The 16,645-nt window shown below is 52.0% G+C and overlaps 1 protein-coding gene across 1 annotated transcript in view; it reads left to right on the top strand.

Annotated features, from left to right (window-relative positions):
* The window catches only part of COL27A1 (collagen type XXVII alpha 1 chain), a 113,693-nt gene that overhangs the window by 19,362 nt on the left and 77,686 nt on the right, over nucleotides 1-16,645 (top strand). Inside the window, exons 5-7 of the mRNA XM_040963284.1 lie at nucleotides 2,327-2,380; nucleotides 10,802-10,855; nucleotides 12,115-12,168. Coding sequence (XP_040819218.1) covers nucleotides 2,327-2,380; nucleotides 10,802-10,855; nucleotides 12,115-12,168 — 162 coding nt within the window. The remainder of the gene's footprint in view (nucleotides 1-2,326; nucleotides 2,381-10,801; nucleotides 10,856-12,114; nucleotides 12,169-16,645) is intronic.

Genomic DNA, 16,645 nt, shown 5'->3' with positions numbered 1-16,645 from the left:
CATGTGCGAGATCTTCCCATCTTGCCTACCCTGTTACAGGGGAGGCCACTGAGGCTTGGAAAGGCTCAGTCACCTTGGATCCGGTCAAAGCCTGGACTGAGCCCAGGCAGCCTGAGCTCCCAGCCCCCAAGCTTAGCCATTCCCTGTGCTCCTTTTCTTGCTTTCAGCCTGAAGGCCGTCAGGTATTTATCGCACTGGGTCTCTCCCTTGTTGCCTGGTGCAGGAAGTGTGATTACGTAAGGAATGCTAATCTGGACATCCCAAACAATTCCACCATGCCTGATCTGAGGCAATTTAGTTTCCTTCCGCCAGCCTCAGTTTCCCCATCTATGAAATCAGGGAGCCCCTAGTAAGACACTTGCAGGCCTCCTCCCTTCCCCCTCCAACCCTTGGTGACTTCCTTTCCCAACCCGCCTCCAGGCTCTTAGCTTACCTCACCCCACCCCCACCACCCTGTTCCTAGCCTGGAAATTCCATAGATCCCAAAATTCCAAGCTAATAGAGTGCTGGAAGAAAAAGCCCCAGCTGCTCCATGCAGAGGGTGGCCCTGGGGTGCAGGTTTCCACCTGAGGTCACCCAAAGCTTTGTGCTGGACCCTGCCTCCTCCATACATTCTGAGGGCCAGTGGAGGGATGTGGGGGAATCCCGGGTCCTGCCCCCCCATCCAGCTCTCCCGGGTTGCAACATTTATAGAATTGGTCTGCTTGGCTCTGGATCAACTATGCGTCTCCCGGCTGCAAAGCAATGGCTGTGGAGGGCTGGGGAAGCGGGGGTGGGGAGGCAGGAAGCTGGGGTGGCTGAGCCCTTCAGCCCACACTCTGTGGGGCAGCTGGGATCCTGCCTGGGGAGAGGCAGCCATCCACCCTTGACTTCATACAGCCCACACCTGACTGTGGGGATGCTCACTACCAGGGACCCCTTCTTCAAACATTCCCCCTTACCTGTGCTCCATTCCAGCTGAGTCCCATGGTTGAGACCACAAGAGCCACCAGAGTTGGGAGTCCACCCCTGAGCTCTCCACGTTGCTTAGGCAGCACTGGGTCAAGGTTATTTACAGGGGTAGGGAAGGAACTGAGCTGGCATTGCCAAGAGTGATCTGTACGCTGCCAAATTCCCCCAGATCCAGGAGATGGTGCTTGGTGAGCTGACTGTGCTAGATGCAGGATCTCATGTGGTATTTTAAAATTTCCGAGGGGCATGCTCTCTGTTGGGCAGTGTTCCTCCTGGGGACATGGGGAGACCTCAAGGAATGGATCAGCCGGGCTGCAGCTGGAGACTTGGAGGGTGAAGAAGGAAGCAAGTTCACTCCTAACTGGCCCAAGGGGCAGGAAGGGCCAGGACCCAGGCTGTGGGTCCAGGGGCTGGTGGCAGATGGGAGCCAGTGGTGCCCTTGTGGTGCCACTGATTATCTTTGCCACACAAGGACCCTCACTTGGGTCTGTCCCGACTTGTGGTGGTTCTGGTTAGGTTGTTAGCCTGGACAACCCAAACCTAGGACTCTTGGTAGAGAAAGCAGATCTGAAAGGACCCAGCTGTCATAGAGAGGGGATTTGGATATGGCCTGGGAAAATCCAGTGGCATGAATCAGCTCTGGACCCCACTCTCAATTGGCAGCAACCCTGCTCTGTGACCTTGACCAAGTCCATCCTTCCCAGCTGTATGGTCTCTGGAGGGCCTTGCAAGTTGAGAGCTTGGAGTGGTCTGCAGGAGAGCTCCAGCTGCCTGCTGCAGCCATGAGCGCCAAAAGACATCAAGTGCACCCTTCCCTGAACTCTGGGATGCAAGAGCTCCTGTGAAAGTCGACCATAGGACTCCAAAAGATTTACTGGGAGAAAGGGATTTCCAGCCAGGCCTCAGAGGCTCAGTCAGGCTTCAGCTGCAGGGGACTAATGGGAAAGACATGTCTAGGTGGGCACAGAAGGAGCCACCAACAGAGAAGCAAATGGCCAAGTATGGTTTGAGCCTGAGGAAGCAGGAAAGGCTGGGCCAGTCCAGGCTGGGAGAGAGTGGACCGGTGGCAGGAAACTGAATCAAGGGCCTACGCTCCAGGGTCAGAACTCTTTGAGCACTGGCCTCTTACCTCCAAGAGGTGGGAGGAATTAGAGCACCAACCTTTAAGATGGCGGGATAAAGGGAGGAGCCATGTACAAGGTGCATCCTTGGAGGTAGGAGACTCCCATCGTAGGCTGTGTAGCTGGAACCTTGCTATGGTGGCTTGCTTGGGGAGAGGATGCCCCACCAACAGGCAGGAGGAAGGCACCTGTGTTGGATTTAGGATGGCTCCTGTCTTCTCATCTAATTGTTTTTTTTTTTTTTTTCCGGACAGGGTCCTCCTGGGCCTTATGGAAATCCAGGCCTTCCTGGGCCACCTGGAGCCAAGGTAAGTATTGCTGTGGGGTCTGGCCTTCAATGGGTCTGCGGTAGAACCATGTTTGGGTACCTGCTGGGGTTCCTGGCAGGAAGGGGCTTTGCTAGTCAGGCTGGATGCCCCCATGGGCCTTACTGAGGAGTCTCTCAAGTTCTAGGTGGGAGAGAGGGAGAGGAGGATGGCTAGGACCTCACCCCTCCATGAGGCTAGGTAATGTGTTGCTGCAGAAGGGAGGTTCTTGATTGTCACACCCAGGAAGGTATAAGGTTGACACTGCTTGTACTGTGTACCCTGGGGAATTTTTGGCCTGGAGGGGGAGGTGGCAGGCCAGAGTTTTGGGAAGGTCACTAGATGCCAAGAGCAGGATGGGTAGCTGGTAGGGGCCAGAGACCAAAGGATATGAGGACAGAGGAGGCCAGCCCATATCCACATTGGGACGTAGAGACAGTGGGGCAGACAGCATGCTGAGGGACGTGGCAGCTCTGGTGAAAGCCTGGGTGACTGGTTCAGAGGAAGGCCTAAGAAGATTTTGCATTGGGGAAGCTGTGGGTCAGCCAGTGGTCCATCATTCTGGACAGGAATTCTGAATTTGGGAACATGCTGACCTGGAGACAGAGCCTGGGGGTATGGCCAACTGGGATGCCCTCTGCCCCAGGGAGCCCTCTTGCAGGCATCCAGTATACCTTTGGTGAGATCACAGTGGCTGGTGCTGTGTTGCTATACGCTGACGCAAGCCTCTGGGCTCCTGGGTCATTCCTGGAATGCAGGCCTAGCACAGGGTTGGCTGGGGTGATGTCTGGGGTGAGAGGCTCAGAAGGCCAGGAGGAAGCTCAGGGAGTGGCTGGAGAGATGGAGGAGGGGATGGAGATGCTGGAATGGAAGCCAAGGGAACAGCAACTGGGACTATGTGGGACACTTGGGCGGGCCAGCAAGAACAGAGGGGTGCCATATAGGAGGCTGCCTAGGCCAGCCTGTGCTGTCTGTCAGGTAACCAGGGTAAAGAGAACCTCTGACCTTTCCTTGGGCCAGGTGCAAGGTCATGATTTGCTAAGTCAACTGCAGGGTCACTAATTGGCCTTCCTTCCCACCCCCTAAGTGTGGTGTTGGTGGCCAGACCAGCTACTGTCCCTTCATCTTCCATTGGTCATGAGGCACCTGCTACTTACCCTTCTAGGGGAAATCAGCCATTTAGGACCTGCACAGGTGGCATGGAGCCCCCCCTTGCTTCAGGCCAGCTTCCATGCAGTCATCTCTTTTAGTACTGTCTACTCTCCAGAGCCTATGGCTTTGTGGGATAAAATTCCCTCCACCTATCTTGGGGTGGAGGTAGGCAGGTGGGGGAGGATCAGGAAAAGATGCAAAAGCAAAAATGTGGTTCCTGACTTTCCAGAATGAAAGGTCACAGGTTCTAGGTGACCTGCTGGGATTTGACCCCAGCCATGGGAGGGCAGGACATTGGGTCCTGGGATGTGCCAGTTGGAAAAGCTTTGCCAGAGCTCTACAGCAGGTATAGGACAGAAGCAGACGATAACCGGATTTGCCTCCAGAAGCCCATGGCTGTACCCAGGTACCATCTGCCTGCAAATACCCCAGTAGGTCAAGAAGAGGGCTCATCGGCTCCCACATGGTGCCAAGGGTTTTGAGAAGGAGTCACAGAGGCTGGAGTCTTTCAGGCAGTGTGGGCTGAGCTCAGGCCTCAGGGTTGATTCTGCAGATGGATTCAATCATCCACTGCCTGGAGAGTCACAGCCTTAGGAGGATGCAACAGTTGGGGGAACAGACTGTGCAGCCTGAGGGCCCAGGTTCCAATGAGAACTCTGTCACCTCTTAGTTCTGGGACCATGAGAAAACCATGTGTGTTCTATGCCTCAGTTTCCTCATCAAGAAAGTAAAATAACAAGCATAGCTGCCTGCCTTCGATTGTCGTAAGGAGTAGCAGTCATTTTGTGGCTATGGTGCTGTCCTGGGTGAAGTGCTGCTTGAGGGCCAGTAGGTCAGCGTGTGCAAGGTGCTGGAAACTCAAGGGGCACAGACAGAATGGTCTCTGACCTTGAGGGATTTGCAGGCAAGCAAGCAAGAGAGAGAGAGAGAGGGAGAGAGAGACCAACCACTGTAGTAGATGTGGGGCCAAGCTGAGTAAGAGGGTTTTAGGATTCATCAAGACAGGTCCAGAGTCCTTGGACACCTGACAAGGGTGGTGTTCACCAGCCCCTGTGATGCTGTCATCCTGTAGGTGTGCAGGTTCAAGTCTCAGCTGCTCTACTTCCAATTCAGTTCCTTGCTGATGCACCTGGAAAGATAGCCCAAGTGCTTGGAACCCAACCATCCATGTGTAAGACTCAGCTGGAGTTCCAGGCTCCTGATTTTGACCTGACCCAGCCCTGGCCATTGCCTGCATTTGAGGAGTGAACTGGTGGATGAAAGACCTCTCTCACTGTCTTTTTCCCTGTCTCTGAAACTTTGCCTTTCAAGTAAATCAGTCTTTGAAAAAAGAAAAGGGGCTGCTATGATGGTGTTGGCAGGATAAACCTCTACCTGAAGCACTTGCAATCCTTATGGGCACCGTTTCTAGTTCCGGCTGCTCCACTTTTGATCCAGTTCCTGGTTTATGGCTTGGGAAGGCACCAGAGACTGGTTGATCTGAACCCAGGAGCCAAAACCTTCTTCATGTGGATGCAGGGTCCCAAGATTTGGGGTTATCCTCTCCCCCATGAGAGGTAAATGCTAGTTATTATGGGTTTCCCAGGTTTAGTGGAGCAGCTGGGACATGAACTAGCACCCATATGGGAACCTCGGCACTTGGAGGTGGAGGATCAACCAGTTGAGCTGTTGTGCTACTGCCTGCCTTCCCCCCTCCTCATTTCCACTTCTATAAAGGGAAATGGTAACAGATCCTCTCACACAGGATTTTCTAAAGCTTATGCTGCATGTGTGTGTGCATATCTCCAAGGTATATGTCAGCACATTAATATGCATTGATTGCATGCTTTGTGTGTAAGAACTGAGCGAGTATGGAGCTATTATTTAATTAGTGATCACCTTCTAGCAAAGTTGAGCTAATCATGCTCCCACCAGCCTTATAGGACTATGTATTAGGAAGAAAGCCATTCATTACTGTTTCATTGATTGTCCCCACAGGGTGGGGATCGTCCAGCCCTAGCCTGCAAACTCATTTGGACTGGCCCTGCCAAGGTAACCGCAGGCAGGACTTGACATTCAATTAATCTATAGCAGGCTGGTTTTTAAGTTAATCATATTGTGTGGCCTGTGAATGATGTTATAAATACCCAAATGGTCCCTTGGCAGAAAAAGGTTTCCCGCCCTGAGAGATGAGTTGGTTTCTCATGTCTGTTTTTCATTTTTACTTTTCCATTCATGAATTTTTTTTTTTGAGATTGGAAATGTTGTCCTTTGTTATTGACTTGTAGAAATCATTCCTGTTTACATGTTGAAGTTATTAAAACTTCATCCACCTTATAGGTTATTGTTTATTTATTAGCAGTATCATGATGACTTTAATGAATGGCAATGTGAGAACCCTTTTTCAGATGAGCCATAATAACTAGCATTTACCAGGAATTTAGAATATGCCAGATCATTTGGAAGGGCTCAACTGAGCTGGTAAGCATGTGCCTCTTTAGCTTGCTGTTATACTTAGAAATTCCTTCCCATTTTGAGATCATATAGATATTCACATTTATTCATGGACATTTCATAATATCCTCTGAACACCTAATTTTTTAAAGGTTAGTTACAGAGACAGAGATATTGAGAGATATATTTTTCATCCACTGGTTCACTTTCCAAATGACTGCAGTGACTGAAGCTAGGCTGGTCCAAAGCCAGGAGCCAGGAGCTTCTTCCAGGTCTCTCATGTGGGTGCAGGGACCCAGCTCCTAGGTCATCCTTCACTGCTTTCCCAGGTGCATTAGCGGGGAGCAGGATCAGAAATGGAGCAGCTGGGACTTGAACTGGTGCCCATATGGGAGCATTGGCCTTACCCATTGTATTGGCCACTGGCAATTTAAAGAAAAAAATTTTTTTAGAAAGATTTGCTTTATTTATGGGAGAATGAGTGAGTGACAGAAAGAGGCAGAGACAGAGAAAAAGAGAGCTTTTGTCTGCTGGTTCACTCCTCAAATGGCTGTGATATTTGGGGATGGGCCAGGTCAAAGCCAAAAACTTCACTTTGGTCTCCCACTTGGGTGCATGGGTATAAATACTTGGGCCATTTTCTGCCCCTTATCCAGGCACATTAGCAAGGAGCAGGATTGAAAGCAGGGAACTGAAACCCCTATTCTGATATGGGATCTAGCATCACCATTAGAATCTTAGTCCGTCATGTAACAACACTGCCCATACCATTAATTTTTTTAAAAGCTTTATTCACTTTAATTTGAAAGGCAGATTTACAGAGAGACAGAGAGGGATCTTTCATGTGCTGGTTCATTTTCCAAATGGCCATGACAACCAGAGCTGAGCTGATCCAAAGCCAGGAGTTAAGAGCTTCTTCCTGGTCTCTCATGTAGGTTAAGGGACCCAAGGACTTGAGCCATCTTTAGCTCTTTTCCAAGTCCTTAAGCAGGGAGCTGGTTTCGAAGTGGAGCAACTTGTACCAGACCAGCATCCATTTGGGATGCTGGTGCTGTGGGTGGAGGATTAGCCTGTTAAGCCACCTCACTGGCCCCCCCACCCTTAACGATTTTATACCATTTGAAATGAATCTTAATTGGGGGTGGAGGTAGATAGGAAGGAGATACTATCTCTCAGTCTCAGAGTTAATCAATTATGAATCAGCTTCCCCCCACTGACTGTCATGTGACAGACCAGGATCTGTGCTAGGCCAGGGCATGATGCTTTGTTGCTCTGCTGTAGACGAGAATGCTAGTAAAATACGATCTTATTATCGTTTCTCGGCCTTTTGGCTACGATCAAGTGTAAAACACTATCTTCTATGATATTGACTTTTCTCGTCCTATGTCCCCTCCCTTCTTCTTATGAAACATTTCTGGCTATTTTTCTCCCACATAAACTTTATGGCCACCTTGCAAATTTCTTTTTAAAAAAACTTCTTGAGATTTTATTGGAATTGTGTTAGATATAGACATTAATTTGTAAAGAATTAATATTTTTAAAATGTTACATTTTGTTCTTTAGAGACGCAGCATATCTTCCCATTTGTCTGTTTTGGGAACGTCTCTCAGGAAGCTTTTTATAGGTTTAATTGCATAAGCCCTTCATGTTTCTTATTAAGCTCATACTTGGAAATTTTATATTTCTGTTACTGTTATGAATAGAATATTTTCCCCATTATGTTTCCTCGCTGCCTCTCAGCTCTTGAGGGGAGATATGGGTTTTTATATTTTTGTGCCGTCTGTGTTTAGTTTATAATTATCCTCCCAGACTGAATTATCTTACTAATTCTAATAGCATTTCGGTTAGCTTCCTGTATTTTTTTTTTTTTTTACATAGACACTTACATTGCTTGTAAAGAAAGACTTACTGGTCTCTCTTTTCCCTCAAAAGTTGGTAGTCCTTATTTATTTTTCCTGCCTTATTGCATTAGCCTGGAATTCCGAACGCATGAAATAGTCACAGGGATAGAGATCCAGCAGATCTTCAGAGGAAGTTCTGGGGCCAGCTCTGACCCTGTCCTGCTCTCCCTGGGGACTCCTCGAGCGCTGTCCACTCCTCTGTGAAGTGTGAGACACTTGCTCTGGATTAACCCTTGCTGGGTACTGGAGATTAGATGTGTCTCCATAGGGGAGGTGTTAGCCCAGAATTTCCCCGCCTCTGTAGTGTGCCTCTCCTTTGTCTCAGCCCTTCAGTCACCCAGAGCCCCTTCTTTCCTCCACATTGCAACCCTGTCTGCAGGAAAGGGTACTTAGCATGTAGCGTGTTAATCCATTCCCTGTAACATTGGCATCCCTTGTGGGTGCTGGTTCGGGTCCTGGTTGCTCCACTTCCAATTCATTCCCCTACTACTGGCCTGGATAGCAGTAGAAGAGGATCCAAGCAATGGACTCTTTCCATGCATTGTGGGAGACTCAGATAAAGCCCAAGGGCCATTGTGTGGCCATTATAGGAATATACCAGTAAAAAGAAGATTTCTTTCTCTGCCTCAGTTTCTCTTACTCTCTGTAACTCTGTCTTTCAAATAAATAAATAGTTTTTTTTTTTAAAAAAAAGGATTATATCTTCCCCTCTGTCTTCTAGTGCTTCCCTACCCCACTCTATTCCAGGTAGAGCCCACTGTTCCTCACTGAAGGGGGCCAGTGGTTTGCTCGAGGACACACAGGGTTGTTGGCTGGAGGGCTGGGTCTGGTGAGCAGATTCTTGTCCTGGCTGTGATGTAAATGGTTTAAACGCTTGTTAGACCTTCTATTTTCCTAACTTCACCCCTGGAGGAATTTGCAGGGTCTGGTAGGGGAGATGGCCAGACTTCTGCATCCCAAAGGTCATCCCTTCTTCACCCATCCAGGAGTACCTTGAGCCACCTGGAGCTGTGGCTTCATCTGGGTCTGCCTTGTCTTTCTGTGATTTTATCACCGACACTGTCCTCCAAGGAGAACTCTGCTCTTCACCAGGGGCAAAGATCTCCCTGCCATCCCAACTTTTCTCCAGGGAGGGATCTGTCCTCCATCAGGGGAAAGTCCTCCCTGCCTTTCCCCTGTCTTCCAATGTCACTACAGCACATTGCAATGTCAGGATCTTGGGCTCAGGACCCAGGCAGGCTGCCTGCCGGATCCTGGACAAACGACTGATCCTTGCTAAGCCTTCATTTCCTCTGCTGTAAAATGGGGTTAGTGATAGCTGCTGCCTCATAGGCGTGAAGGATTAAATGGATGAGTATATGCGTCCGCAGCTTAGAAATCATTCCAGAGCTAGAAATCATTCTAGTGCTTATTACCATCACTCATTTTTCCTTTGAGAGGTCTCCATAAACGTGGGAATGTCTCCACTTCTGCCCTGGTCTTTCTTGTGTTCATCAGAGAATTTGGCTTATAACCGACGTTAATAAATACTGTCCCCACGGGTGGAGGGTTTGGGCAGGGTTTTATGTTCTAAGCACTATGCTGACTACTGAGAATACACAGGGAAATTCATGAAATCTTAAAATGCCCCGGGCCAGGGCACAGATCTGTCATTGCTTTGGGACTCAGTTTCTCCTTTGTGTAAAATCACAGAGTAGGATGCACCGAGACCCACCTCTGAGAGCTTGTTGAGCCCAGCTCATCTGGTAGCTGCAGCGTGAGATGGGCCAGGGTGGTATGGAGAAGCTTCTGCCCTTTTTTGGCCATTGGAATCCTCAGTAGCCCTGGGCCTGGTCTTGCACCATGGACATAAAAGGCATTGAGCTGGCTGTGTGAGCAGCAGGGGTGAGAGTTGTCCATGAGGGGCAGCTGTGGTGCCAGGTAGATCCGGAGGTAGCCTCAGTGAAAGTGACCTGGGAGGTCCAAGCAGATAAGAGAGGAGTCCTGGGGACTGGATGAGGAATTGCTGGCCTTCATCTGGGAGGCTTGGGAGCTTTAGGAGTAAGAGGAAGGAGTATAGGGGAAGCATCCAGGGTCTCTATTTGCAACTGAGAGCCCTGGGACCCATGTGCTCCTGCCCCTCTGCCCTGCCAGCTCAGCACAGGCTGTGACTGCAGAGCCCCAGTCCTGTCCTTCATGTGCACAAATGGTGACCTCGGTTGCGTTTCCCTCTGCTGTCTCCTTCCGGCTCTGCATGCACTCACTCTTGAACCAAGCCAGGGCTCTTAATGAAGAGAAGGCCCCAGTTGTCTTCATTTGTGCATGCTGAGCCAAACCAGCCCCTACCTGTGTCACAGCTGTTTTCCCAGTGCCTAGAAACCTGGGAACCTAGTGTGTGTGCCAGGTGAGTCGTGTGCATGCTTGTACATCTGCTCCCCATTTTCCAGGTTAGGAACCCGTGTGAGTCCAGGGCAGGCCCAGGCCTTTATTCCAGGACTTCCAACTTCGGGTTGCTCTGAGTTGGGAACAAGAGGGAGCACAGAGTGGGGTGGAGGTGGGGACATGGATTGGGAGCTGTTAGGAGGCAACACTGGAATGGACTGACTTTCCAAAAGGGCAACTTTCTGAGTGATCCAGGCCGCGAGGAAGGGTCAGAGTCTGGAGCCAGAGCGAGCAGACTCTCCATGTGGGTCTGGCTGGTGGCAGGAGGCTGGAGTCTGGACAAGATGACTGCAGCCAGGTGGCACAGGACATGAACACGAAGAGGGGTTTGGACTTTGTCCAATCTTGCGCTCAGTGGGAGCTGTGGAAGGTGTCAGGGTGGGAATAATGGTGTCCAAGAGGACCTGTCTAGGCATGTGGGTGGGGGCAGGTGGGGAGCAGGGTTTCCAGCAGGGTCTGTGGGGAGAGATCATCTCTAGGTAATGCCGTGGCCAAAGTGGAATTGTTTTTGTTTCAGGGACAGAAAGGGGACCCGGGGCTCTCACCAGGAAAGGCCCACGATGGGGCCAAGGTAGGTTCCAGGGACCCAGTGCACAAGGAAGATGGGGAGTAGATGATATAGAACCTGGCATAGGCTGTGGCCTTCCATCTTGCCATGGAGGAAGCCCATGTAGAGAGGTCAGAGTGTGGTGTGACTTTCTTCTTGAACTTGCCCAATGCTAGAGCCAAGGTCATTTCAACTGCCTTCTTCCTGGGCAGTAAGCAGCCAGCAAAACCGATGGGACACGCACCTTGGGTGCCATTTTTTTGCTTAGCACCTGGCAGGGCTTCCTGCATGACCTGCTTGGTGAATTTTGGCATCCAGATGTTTCCTGGGCATCTGAGCTCAGGGAGTTCTCAGCCAAAACCTTGAGCTCTCCCGGGCCCTCTGAGGCTGTGGTTGTTGTTTGCAGTAGCAAGTTTAGTGGCTTTCTAAAAGGGGACAGGAGTGGGCAGGGTCCACCAGAAAACTTGTTCGCCAAAGAGAAGATGCTTTGGCTGAAGGACCCCCATCTGTTCCTGATGCAACCAGCAAGAGAGATGGAGCGATGCAGGACAGGTGGGAAGAGGGGAGCCCAGCACCCCTGGCGAGGTTGGCTGGCATCTCGCTTGGCTCTGGTGTCTGGCTGCTCTTCCCAGCTCCCTGTGGCTCTTATCTATTTTCCCAGGAGCCCATAGCTTCACCTTCTTACTGCTAGGTTTTTTCCCACCTCATTTAGCAAGCATGTACTGGATGACCCAGGCTCCCAGGACATTGTCCCCATATGACTCCCATCTGACCCACTTCATAATCTCAGCACCCTTGGCAGATGGGTCCAGCTTGCAGATGAGAAAACAGAGACCCTTGAGGGATGGCTTGCTGGAGTCCAGGTCCACCACACCTGTGCCCAGGCCCTGGTCGTTTGTCCTGCTCTCAAGTCGAGTGGAGGTGCCGAAGACACCCCCTGCCTGATGCTCATCTTTGCCCAGTAGCAGGAAGGCATCTCAGACACACCCAGGGAGCACCACTTGGCACGGCACTGCAGTGTGCCCGTCAGAGTCAGATTCAGTACTGGATTCTATTCCCCATGTGGAAGCAGGCTACAGACCCTGTCTCTCTCCTGCCCTTGTCCCCCCAATCCTGTCCTTGGGGCCTCCCCTGAATCTCCTCTGAGGCCTCCACCCCTCCATGAACCCCATTTGGGGTCAGCAAGGTATGGGAGGTCACTTGTGCCATTTGGTCAGGGTCTCTGCCCCCCAGGACCGCCCTCATCCTCTTTACCCTCTCATCTTCCTGTCTGTGTCTTGCAGGGCGATGTGGGCTTGCCGGGGCTCGCCGGGAATCCAGGACCTCTGGGACGCAAGGTACACTTTGACTTTGACCCCTGGCTTTGCCCAGTGGGGACTTCCTGGCAATCCAGGTGTTGAAGCCCACCTGCTTCTCCTGCCCCCATCCAGGCCAGTCCCCTTCGGCTCCAGGGGTGGGAGGGAGAGGTGGCTTGGCCTTGCAGTGGACCTCCATAGCTAATAAGGTATAGCAGGAAGCATCCTTGCTTTGTTCTGCTTGCCCTGGTGGTGGCCTAGCTGCTTCCAGAGGCCAACCCCCAGGGTACCTGTGCTCTGTCAAGAGCTCTGGCTGCAGAGCAGAGAGGGCCCACATCTATCCTGCTGCCTCAGTGGCCTTGGAGGTCTGTCTTTGAGCACTTGCCTGCTCCTCTGTATGAAATGGAGAGACAACACCCTTTCCTGGCTCCCCACAGTCTGGGGCTAGGTGACCCAGGAGCCAGGCCTGCCTGGGGCTAGCAGGTTTAGGGAGTAGGCGCTCAGGCCATTTGGACCCAGCTTTGCCATGTCTTCTCAGTTTGGTCCTGGTCCCTGCAGATAGCTAAGGGGACATGCCTGGATGTGCTGTGGGGTCTGCAGCCTTCACTATCCCCACTCCCCCAACTCCTTCCTTTCCATCTTCTCCAGCCAGGGTCTTCCATCCCTCTAGAGTCTATTCTAGTTGTGCCTACTCCAGGGAGCCGTTTGGGAGATTCCAGCCCTCAGGTCACTTAGTGCAGCTTAGCTTAGTTGTTTTCAACTTTGAGTCTTGCCCTGCCAGTTGCGAGTGTAAAACCCCTGTTTGTTGCTCTCTCCCTGCTGAGCCTAGTAGGGACACTGCACATAACAGGTGTTCAGGAAACAGGAATGCCCCTCAGGCTGAGGGCTGGCCACTTTTTGCAGGCTCTTCTCCCATGCTGATGGGTTGTCGGGTAGACACATGGACTGGGGCCATGTCCTAAACTTCTTCCCTGGCTCCCAGCTGTGACTCCCAGCTGTCCCTTCTCTGGACCATCTGGCTGTCATCTGGATGGCTGCGGTGTTTCCTGTTCCATCCTGCCCTTGCTCCAGGGGTCCCTGTGGTACAGGGGGATGAAGAGGACCTCGTCTGCATACCCCCTCCTTCTGCTCCTGCTGTGGCATGAGCTGGCCATGCCTCAGTGCTTGGAGGTCAGCCCCAGGCAGCGAGCTAGGCTGTGAGAGAGCCGGAAATGTGATCTTCCCGGCTCTAGGAACACACGGGCACCACTGCCTCTCCCCCCCCCCCCTTTCCCGGCAGGCTCTGGTGATTCCTGATGGATGAGGTGTGAGTGGAAAAGGCTCCTTCCAGTCCCAGCTTATAAAGCAACCAGTGGTAGTCTCACTCTGCATGGGGCTGGAAGTCTAGCCGAGGCTGGGGGCAATGGGCACATCAGGCTGAGCCTGGCTCCTACCTGGGGTTCTGAGGCTCCCTGTCCTCAGCAGACGTCCAGGGAGGCCAAGAGCACCCATTCTCAGTGGAGAGGCATCTTTGCTGAGTTAAGGAAGATCTTGCAGCACAGCCAAAACACTTAACTGAGACCTCCTTGCCCAGGCAAACCTGGGGGAATTTGGTCTGTGGCCAGCGGTGTCCCCCTCACAGCTGGTGCTCAGGCAGGGGCCCTGAGTGGGGTGGGGGGTTGGCAGGGAGAAGATGATGGGTGGGTAGCATTGCAAGGTTTTCTCCTCCCCTAAGTGTGTCTGGTGACACCAGTGGCTGCTTTACCCTGACCCCCCAGTGTGACTTTCTGTGTTGTCTCCATGAGGGTCCCTAAGGGGGCAGGGACATGCATGAGTGAGGTCAGCAGCCCCATTGCTCACCAGCAGGTTGAATCATGGTGCCACTTCAAGGAGATCCAGTCATCTTATGCATGCATGTACTCACCAAGAATGTACTCAGCACCTACTGTGTGTCAGTCACAGAGCTAAACAGAGACAAAAATCCCTGTTCCCCTGCAGCCCCGAAAACTGGTCTCCTTGTGTGGGGCACAGCATAAGCACGAGGCGTGGCTGAAGATGGAGAAGGTTGCAGGGAAAGCACTTGGAGCGGGGGCGGCTTGTGGTGGGCAGACTGGGAGGGTTGTTGGCAAGGGAGAGGAGGCAGACAGGTTTCTGTCTTGTCACTTCTTTCCAGCCGTCTCTAGGAGTTGGATGGCCTGTGCCTATTCTACAGCTGAGAAAACCAAGGTTTCATTTTGACTCACTCGGGCATCAGTTTTCTAGTTATTCAACAAACTTGCATTTGGGTACCAGGCTCTGCTGGCTCTGGCATTCAGTGATAACTGAGGTCACTGGCACAGGATGTCCCTGTGGACATCTAACCCCGCTGGACATTAAGAGCACAGTGGGGATTGTGTTCCAACTGCTTGGATTTGAGCTCAGTGGAACTGAGACAGGGGCCTCAGAATGCCAGCAACTGATTGCCAACTGCCAGTCAAGACCTGCAGGCACTGCTGTCGTACTGGAGGGCCCTTCTGTGGGCTACACAGCTGTAGGGCCAGGATTTGAACCTGACCTTTAGGCCATTCCTCTCTTGGTAAGTTTGACCCTCTTCTGCACAAGAGGGTCTCCTCCCTGCCTGCCCTATGGTGGCTCAGGTTGGACCATCCACAGTCCCAGCTCTGTCCCACTCCTGCTTATGGAGCTTGGGCAAGTGACCTGGGTTGCAGGGTTACTCAAAGGGTTGTCCCTGTTCTGAGCCAAGCATCAGGTTCTGAGCATGCATGTGTGAATGACTGACTGAGGATGTTGGCAGAGAAGCAGCTGAAAGTCTTGTCCATCCTCTCACTGCTGGCCGGTTAACTCCTCCAGCACCCCATGTGCACCCTGCACTGACCTGCTTCTCGCCCTAGGGGCAGTTAGGCAGGCTTCGAAGAAGGAGTACTGTTAACTGGAGACATGGCTGGATATCCCACAGTGCCCAGGACAGCCCCTACCCACCATCCCCTCAACCACAACAGCCCCTACTTCACCCACAGGCTGAGCTCAGGAAACCCTGTTGACAGGCAGTGATGGGTTGTGGCACTGCAGCTTAACTAAGCCTGTGCTTGAGAGATGCTCATGTCTTGTGGTCAGAATGCCCATTCTAATCCCAGCTGCTCCATGTTTCTGATCCATCTCCCTGCTAATGCCGCTAGGAGCCAGTGGATGATGCACCAAGTACTTGGACCCCAACCGCTCATGTGGGAGACCTGGACAGAGTTCCCAGCTCCTGGCTTCCACCTGACCCAGATGTGGCTGTTGCGACTATTTGAAGAATGAACACCAATGGATGGAGGATCTCTGAGTCTCTCTCCATTGCTTTTAAAAAAGTAAATCTTAAAAACAAAAGAAGAGCAGTTGAGCTGCAGGGGAGTCCTGACTTCGTTCCATCCAAGGGGCGGGGGGCATTTCTTGCTTTCTCACCCCTCTCTGCCTCTGTGGTGTCCCCTACATCTTCCTCTTCCACATACACCTCACACCGCTGCCCCTTGGCTTCAATCTTCAGATGCAGTCCTCCCCAGAGCCTGGCCCCTGCACCTGTTGTGGGCAGAAGATGCGGCTTGCTTTTCCAACTACCCAGCCTGTCTGCGCAGCCCCTGGGGCCCATGGGCTTTCTACCTAGGGAGCCTTGCGTGGGTGTCCCTGACTGGAGCTAGCGCTCAGAGGGCAGAACCCAACCTGTGCTTTTTTGGGTCCCCACTTGGGGCTTCTCACAGTGCTGAACACAAGCCTGGACTCCATCCCCACTCACGCACTCCTCCCTCCCCTGCCACTGCATATATCACCAGTGAGCTTCAAGCCAAACTTTGGTCCAACCTCAGACTCTTTGTTAGCACATTGGCCCAGGTGGCTATGACTAACAGGAGGGAGTTGGTACTCAAACTGCCACTTCTTTATCCTCCTTCCAGCCTGGCTTGCCCCTCCCCCTCTTTTTTTTTTTTAAGATTTATTTATTTATTGGAAAGTCAGATATACAGAGAGGAGGAGAGACAGAGAGGAAGATCTTCCGTCCGATGATTCACTCCCCAAGTGAGCGCAACGGCCGATGCTATGCTGATCCGAAGCCAGGATCCAGGAACTTCTTCCGGGTGTCCCACATGGGTGCAGAGTCCCAAGCCTTTGGACTGTCCTCGACTGCTTTCCCAGGCCACAGGCAGGGAGCTGTATGGGAAGTGGAGCTGCCGGGATTAGAACCGGTGCCCATATGGGATCCCAGCACTTTCAAGGCAAGGACTTAAGCCGCTAAGCCACACCGCTGGGCCCCTACTCACCCTCTTGATGCCACCCTAGATGGCCACTCTGGGAGCTGTCCTGAAATGGAAAGGGAAGGGAGTCATCTGGGAGCGTTTTTCAAGGCCGAGGGACAGCTCTGGTTGGGGGTGGCGCCCCAGATCCATGGAGCCTCTCTGGGGATTTTTCTGCAGGTTCCCCTGCATCGCAGCTTAGGTACCCAGTCCTGCTGGTGTCTCTCCTATTGTGTGTCATGTCTCCAGTCCAACCACGGCTCCTCCTTCAAACC

The sequence above is a fragment of the Ochotona curzoniae genome, unplaced genomic scaffold, assembly GCF_017591425.1.
Source record: "Ochotona curzoniae isolate NIBS_2020 unplaced genomic scaffold, NIBS_Ocur_1.0 scaffold_3208, whole genome shotgun sequence".
Classification (NCBI taxonomy): Eukaryota; Metazoa; Chordata; class Mammalia; order Lagomorpha; family Ochotonidae; genus Ochotona; species Ochotona curzoniae.
Note: the sequence above shows the minus strand (reverse complement) of the source record. Positions and strands in the feature narration are given on the sequence as shown.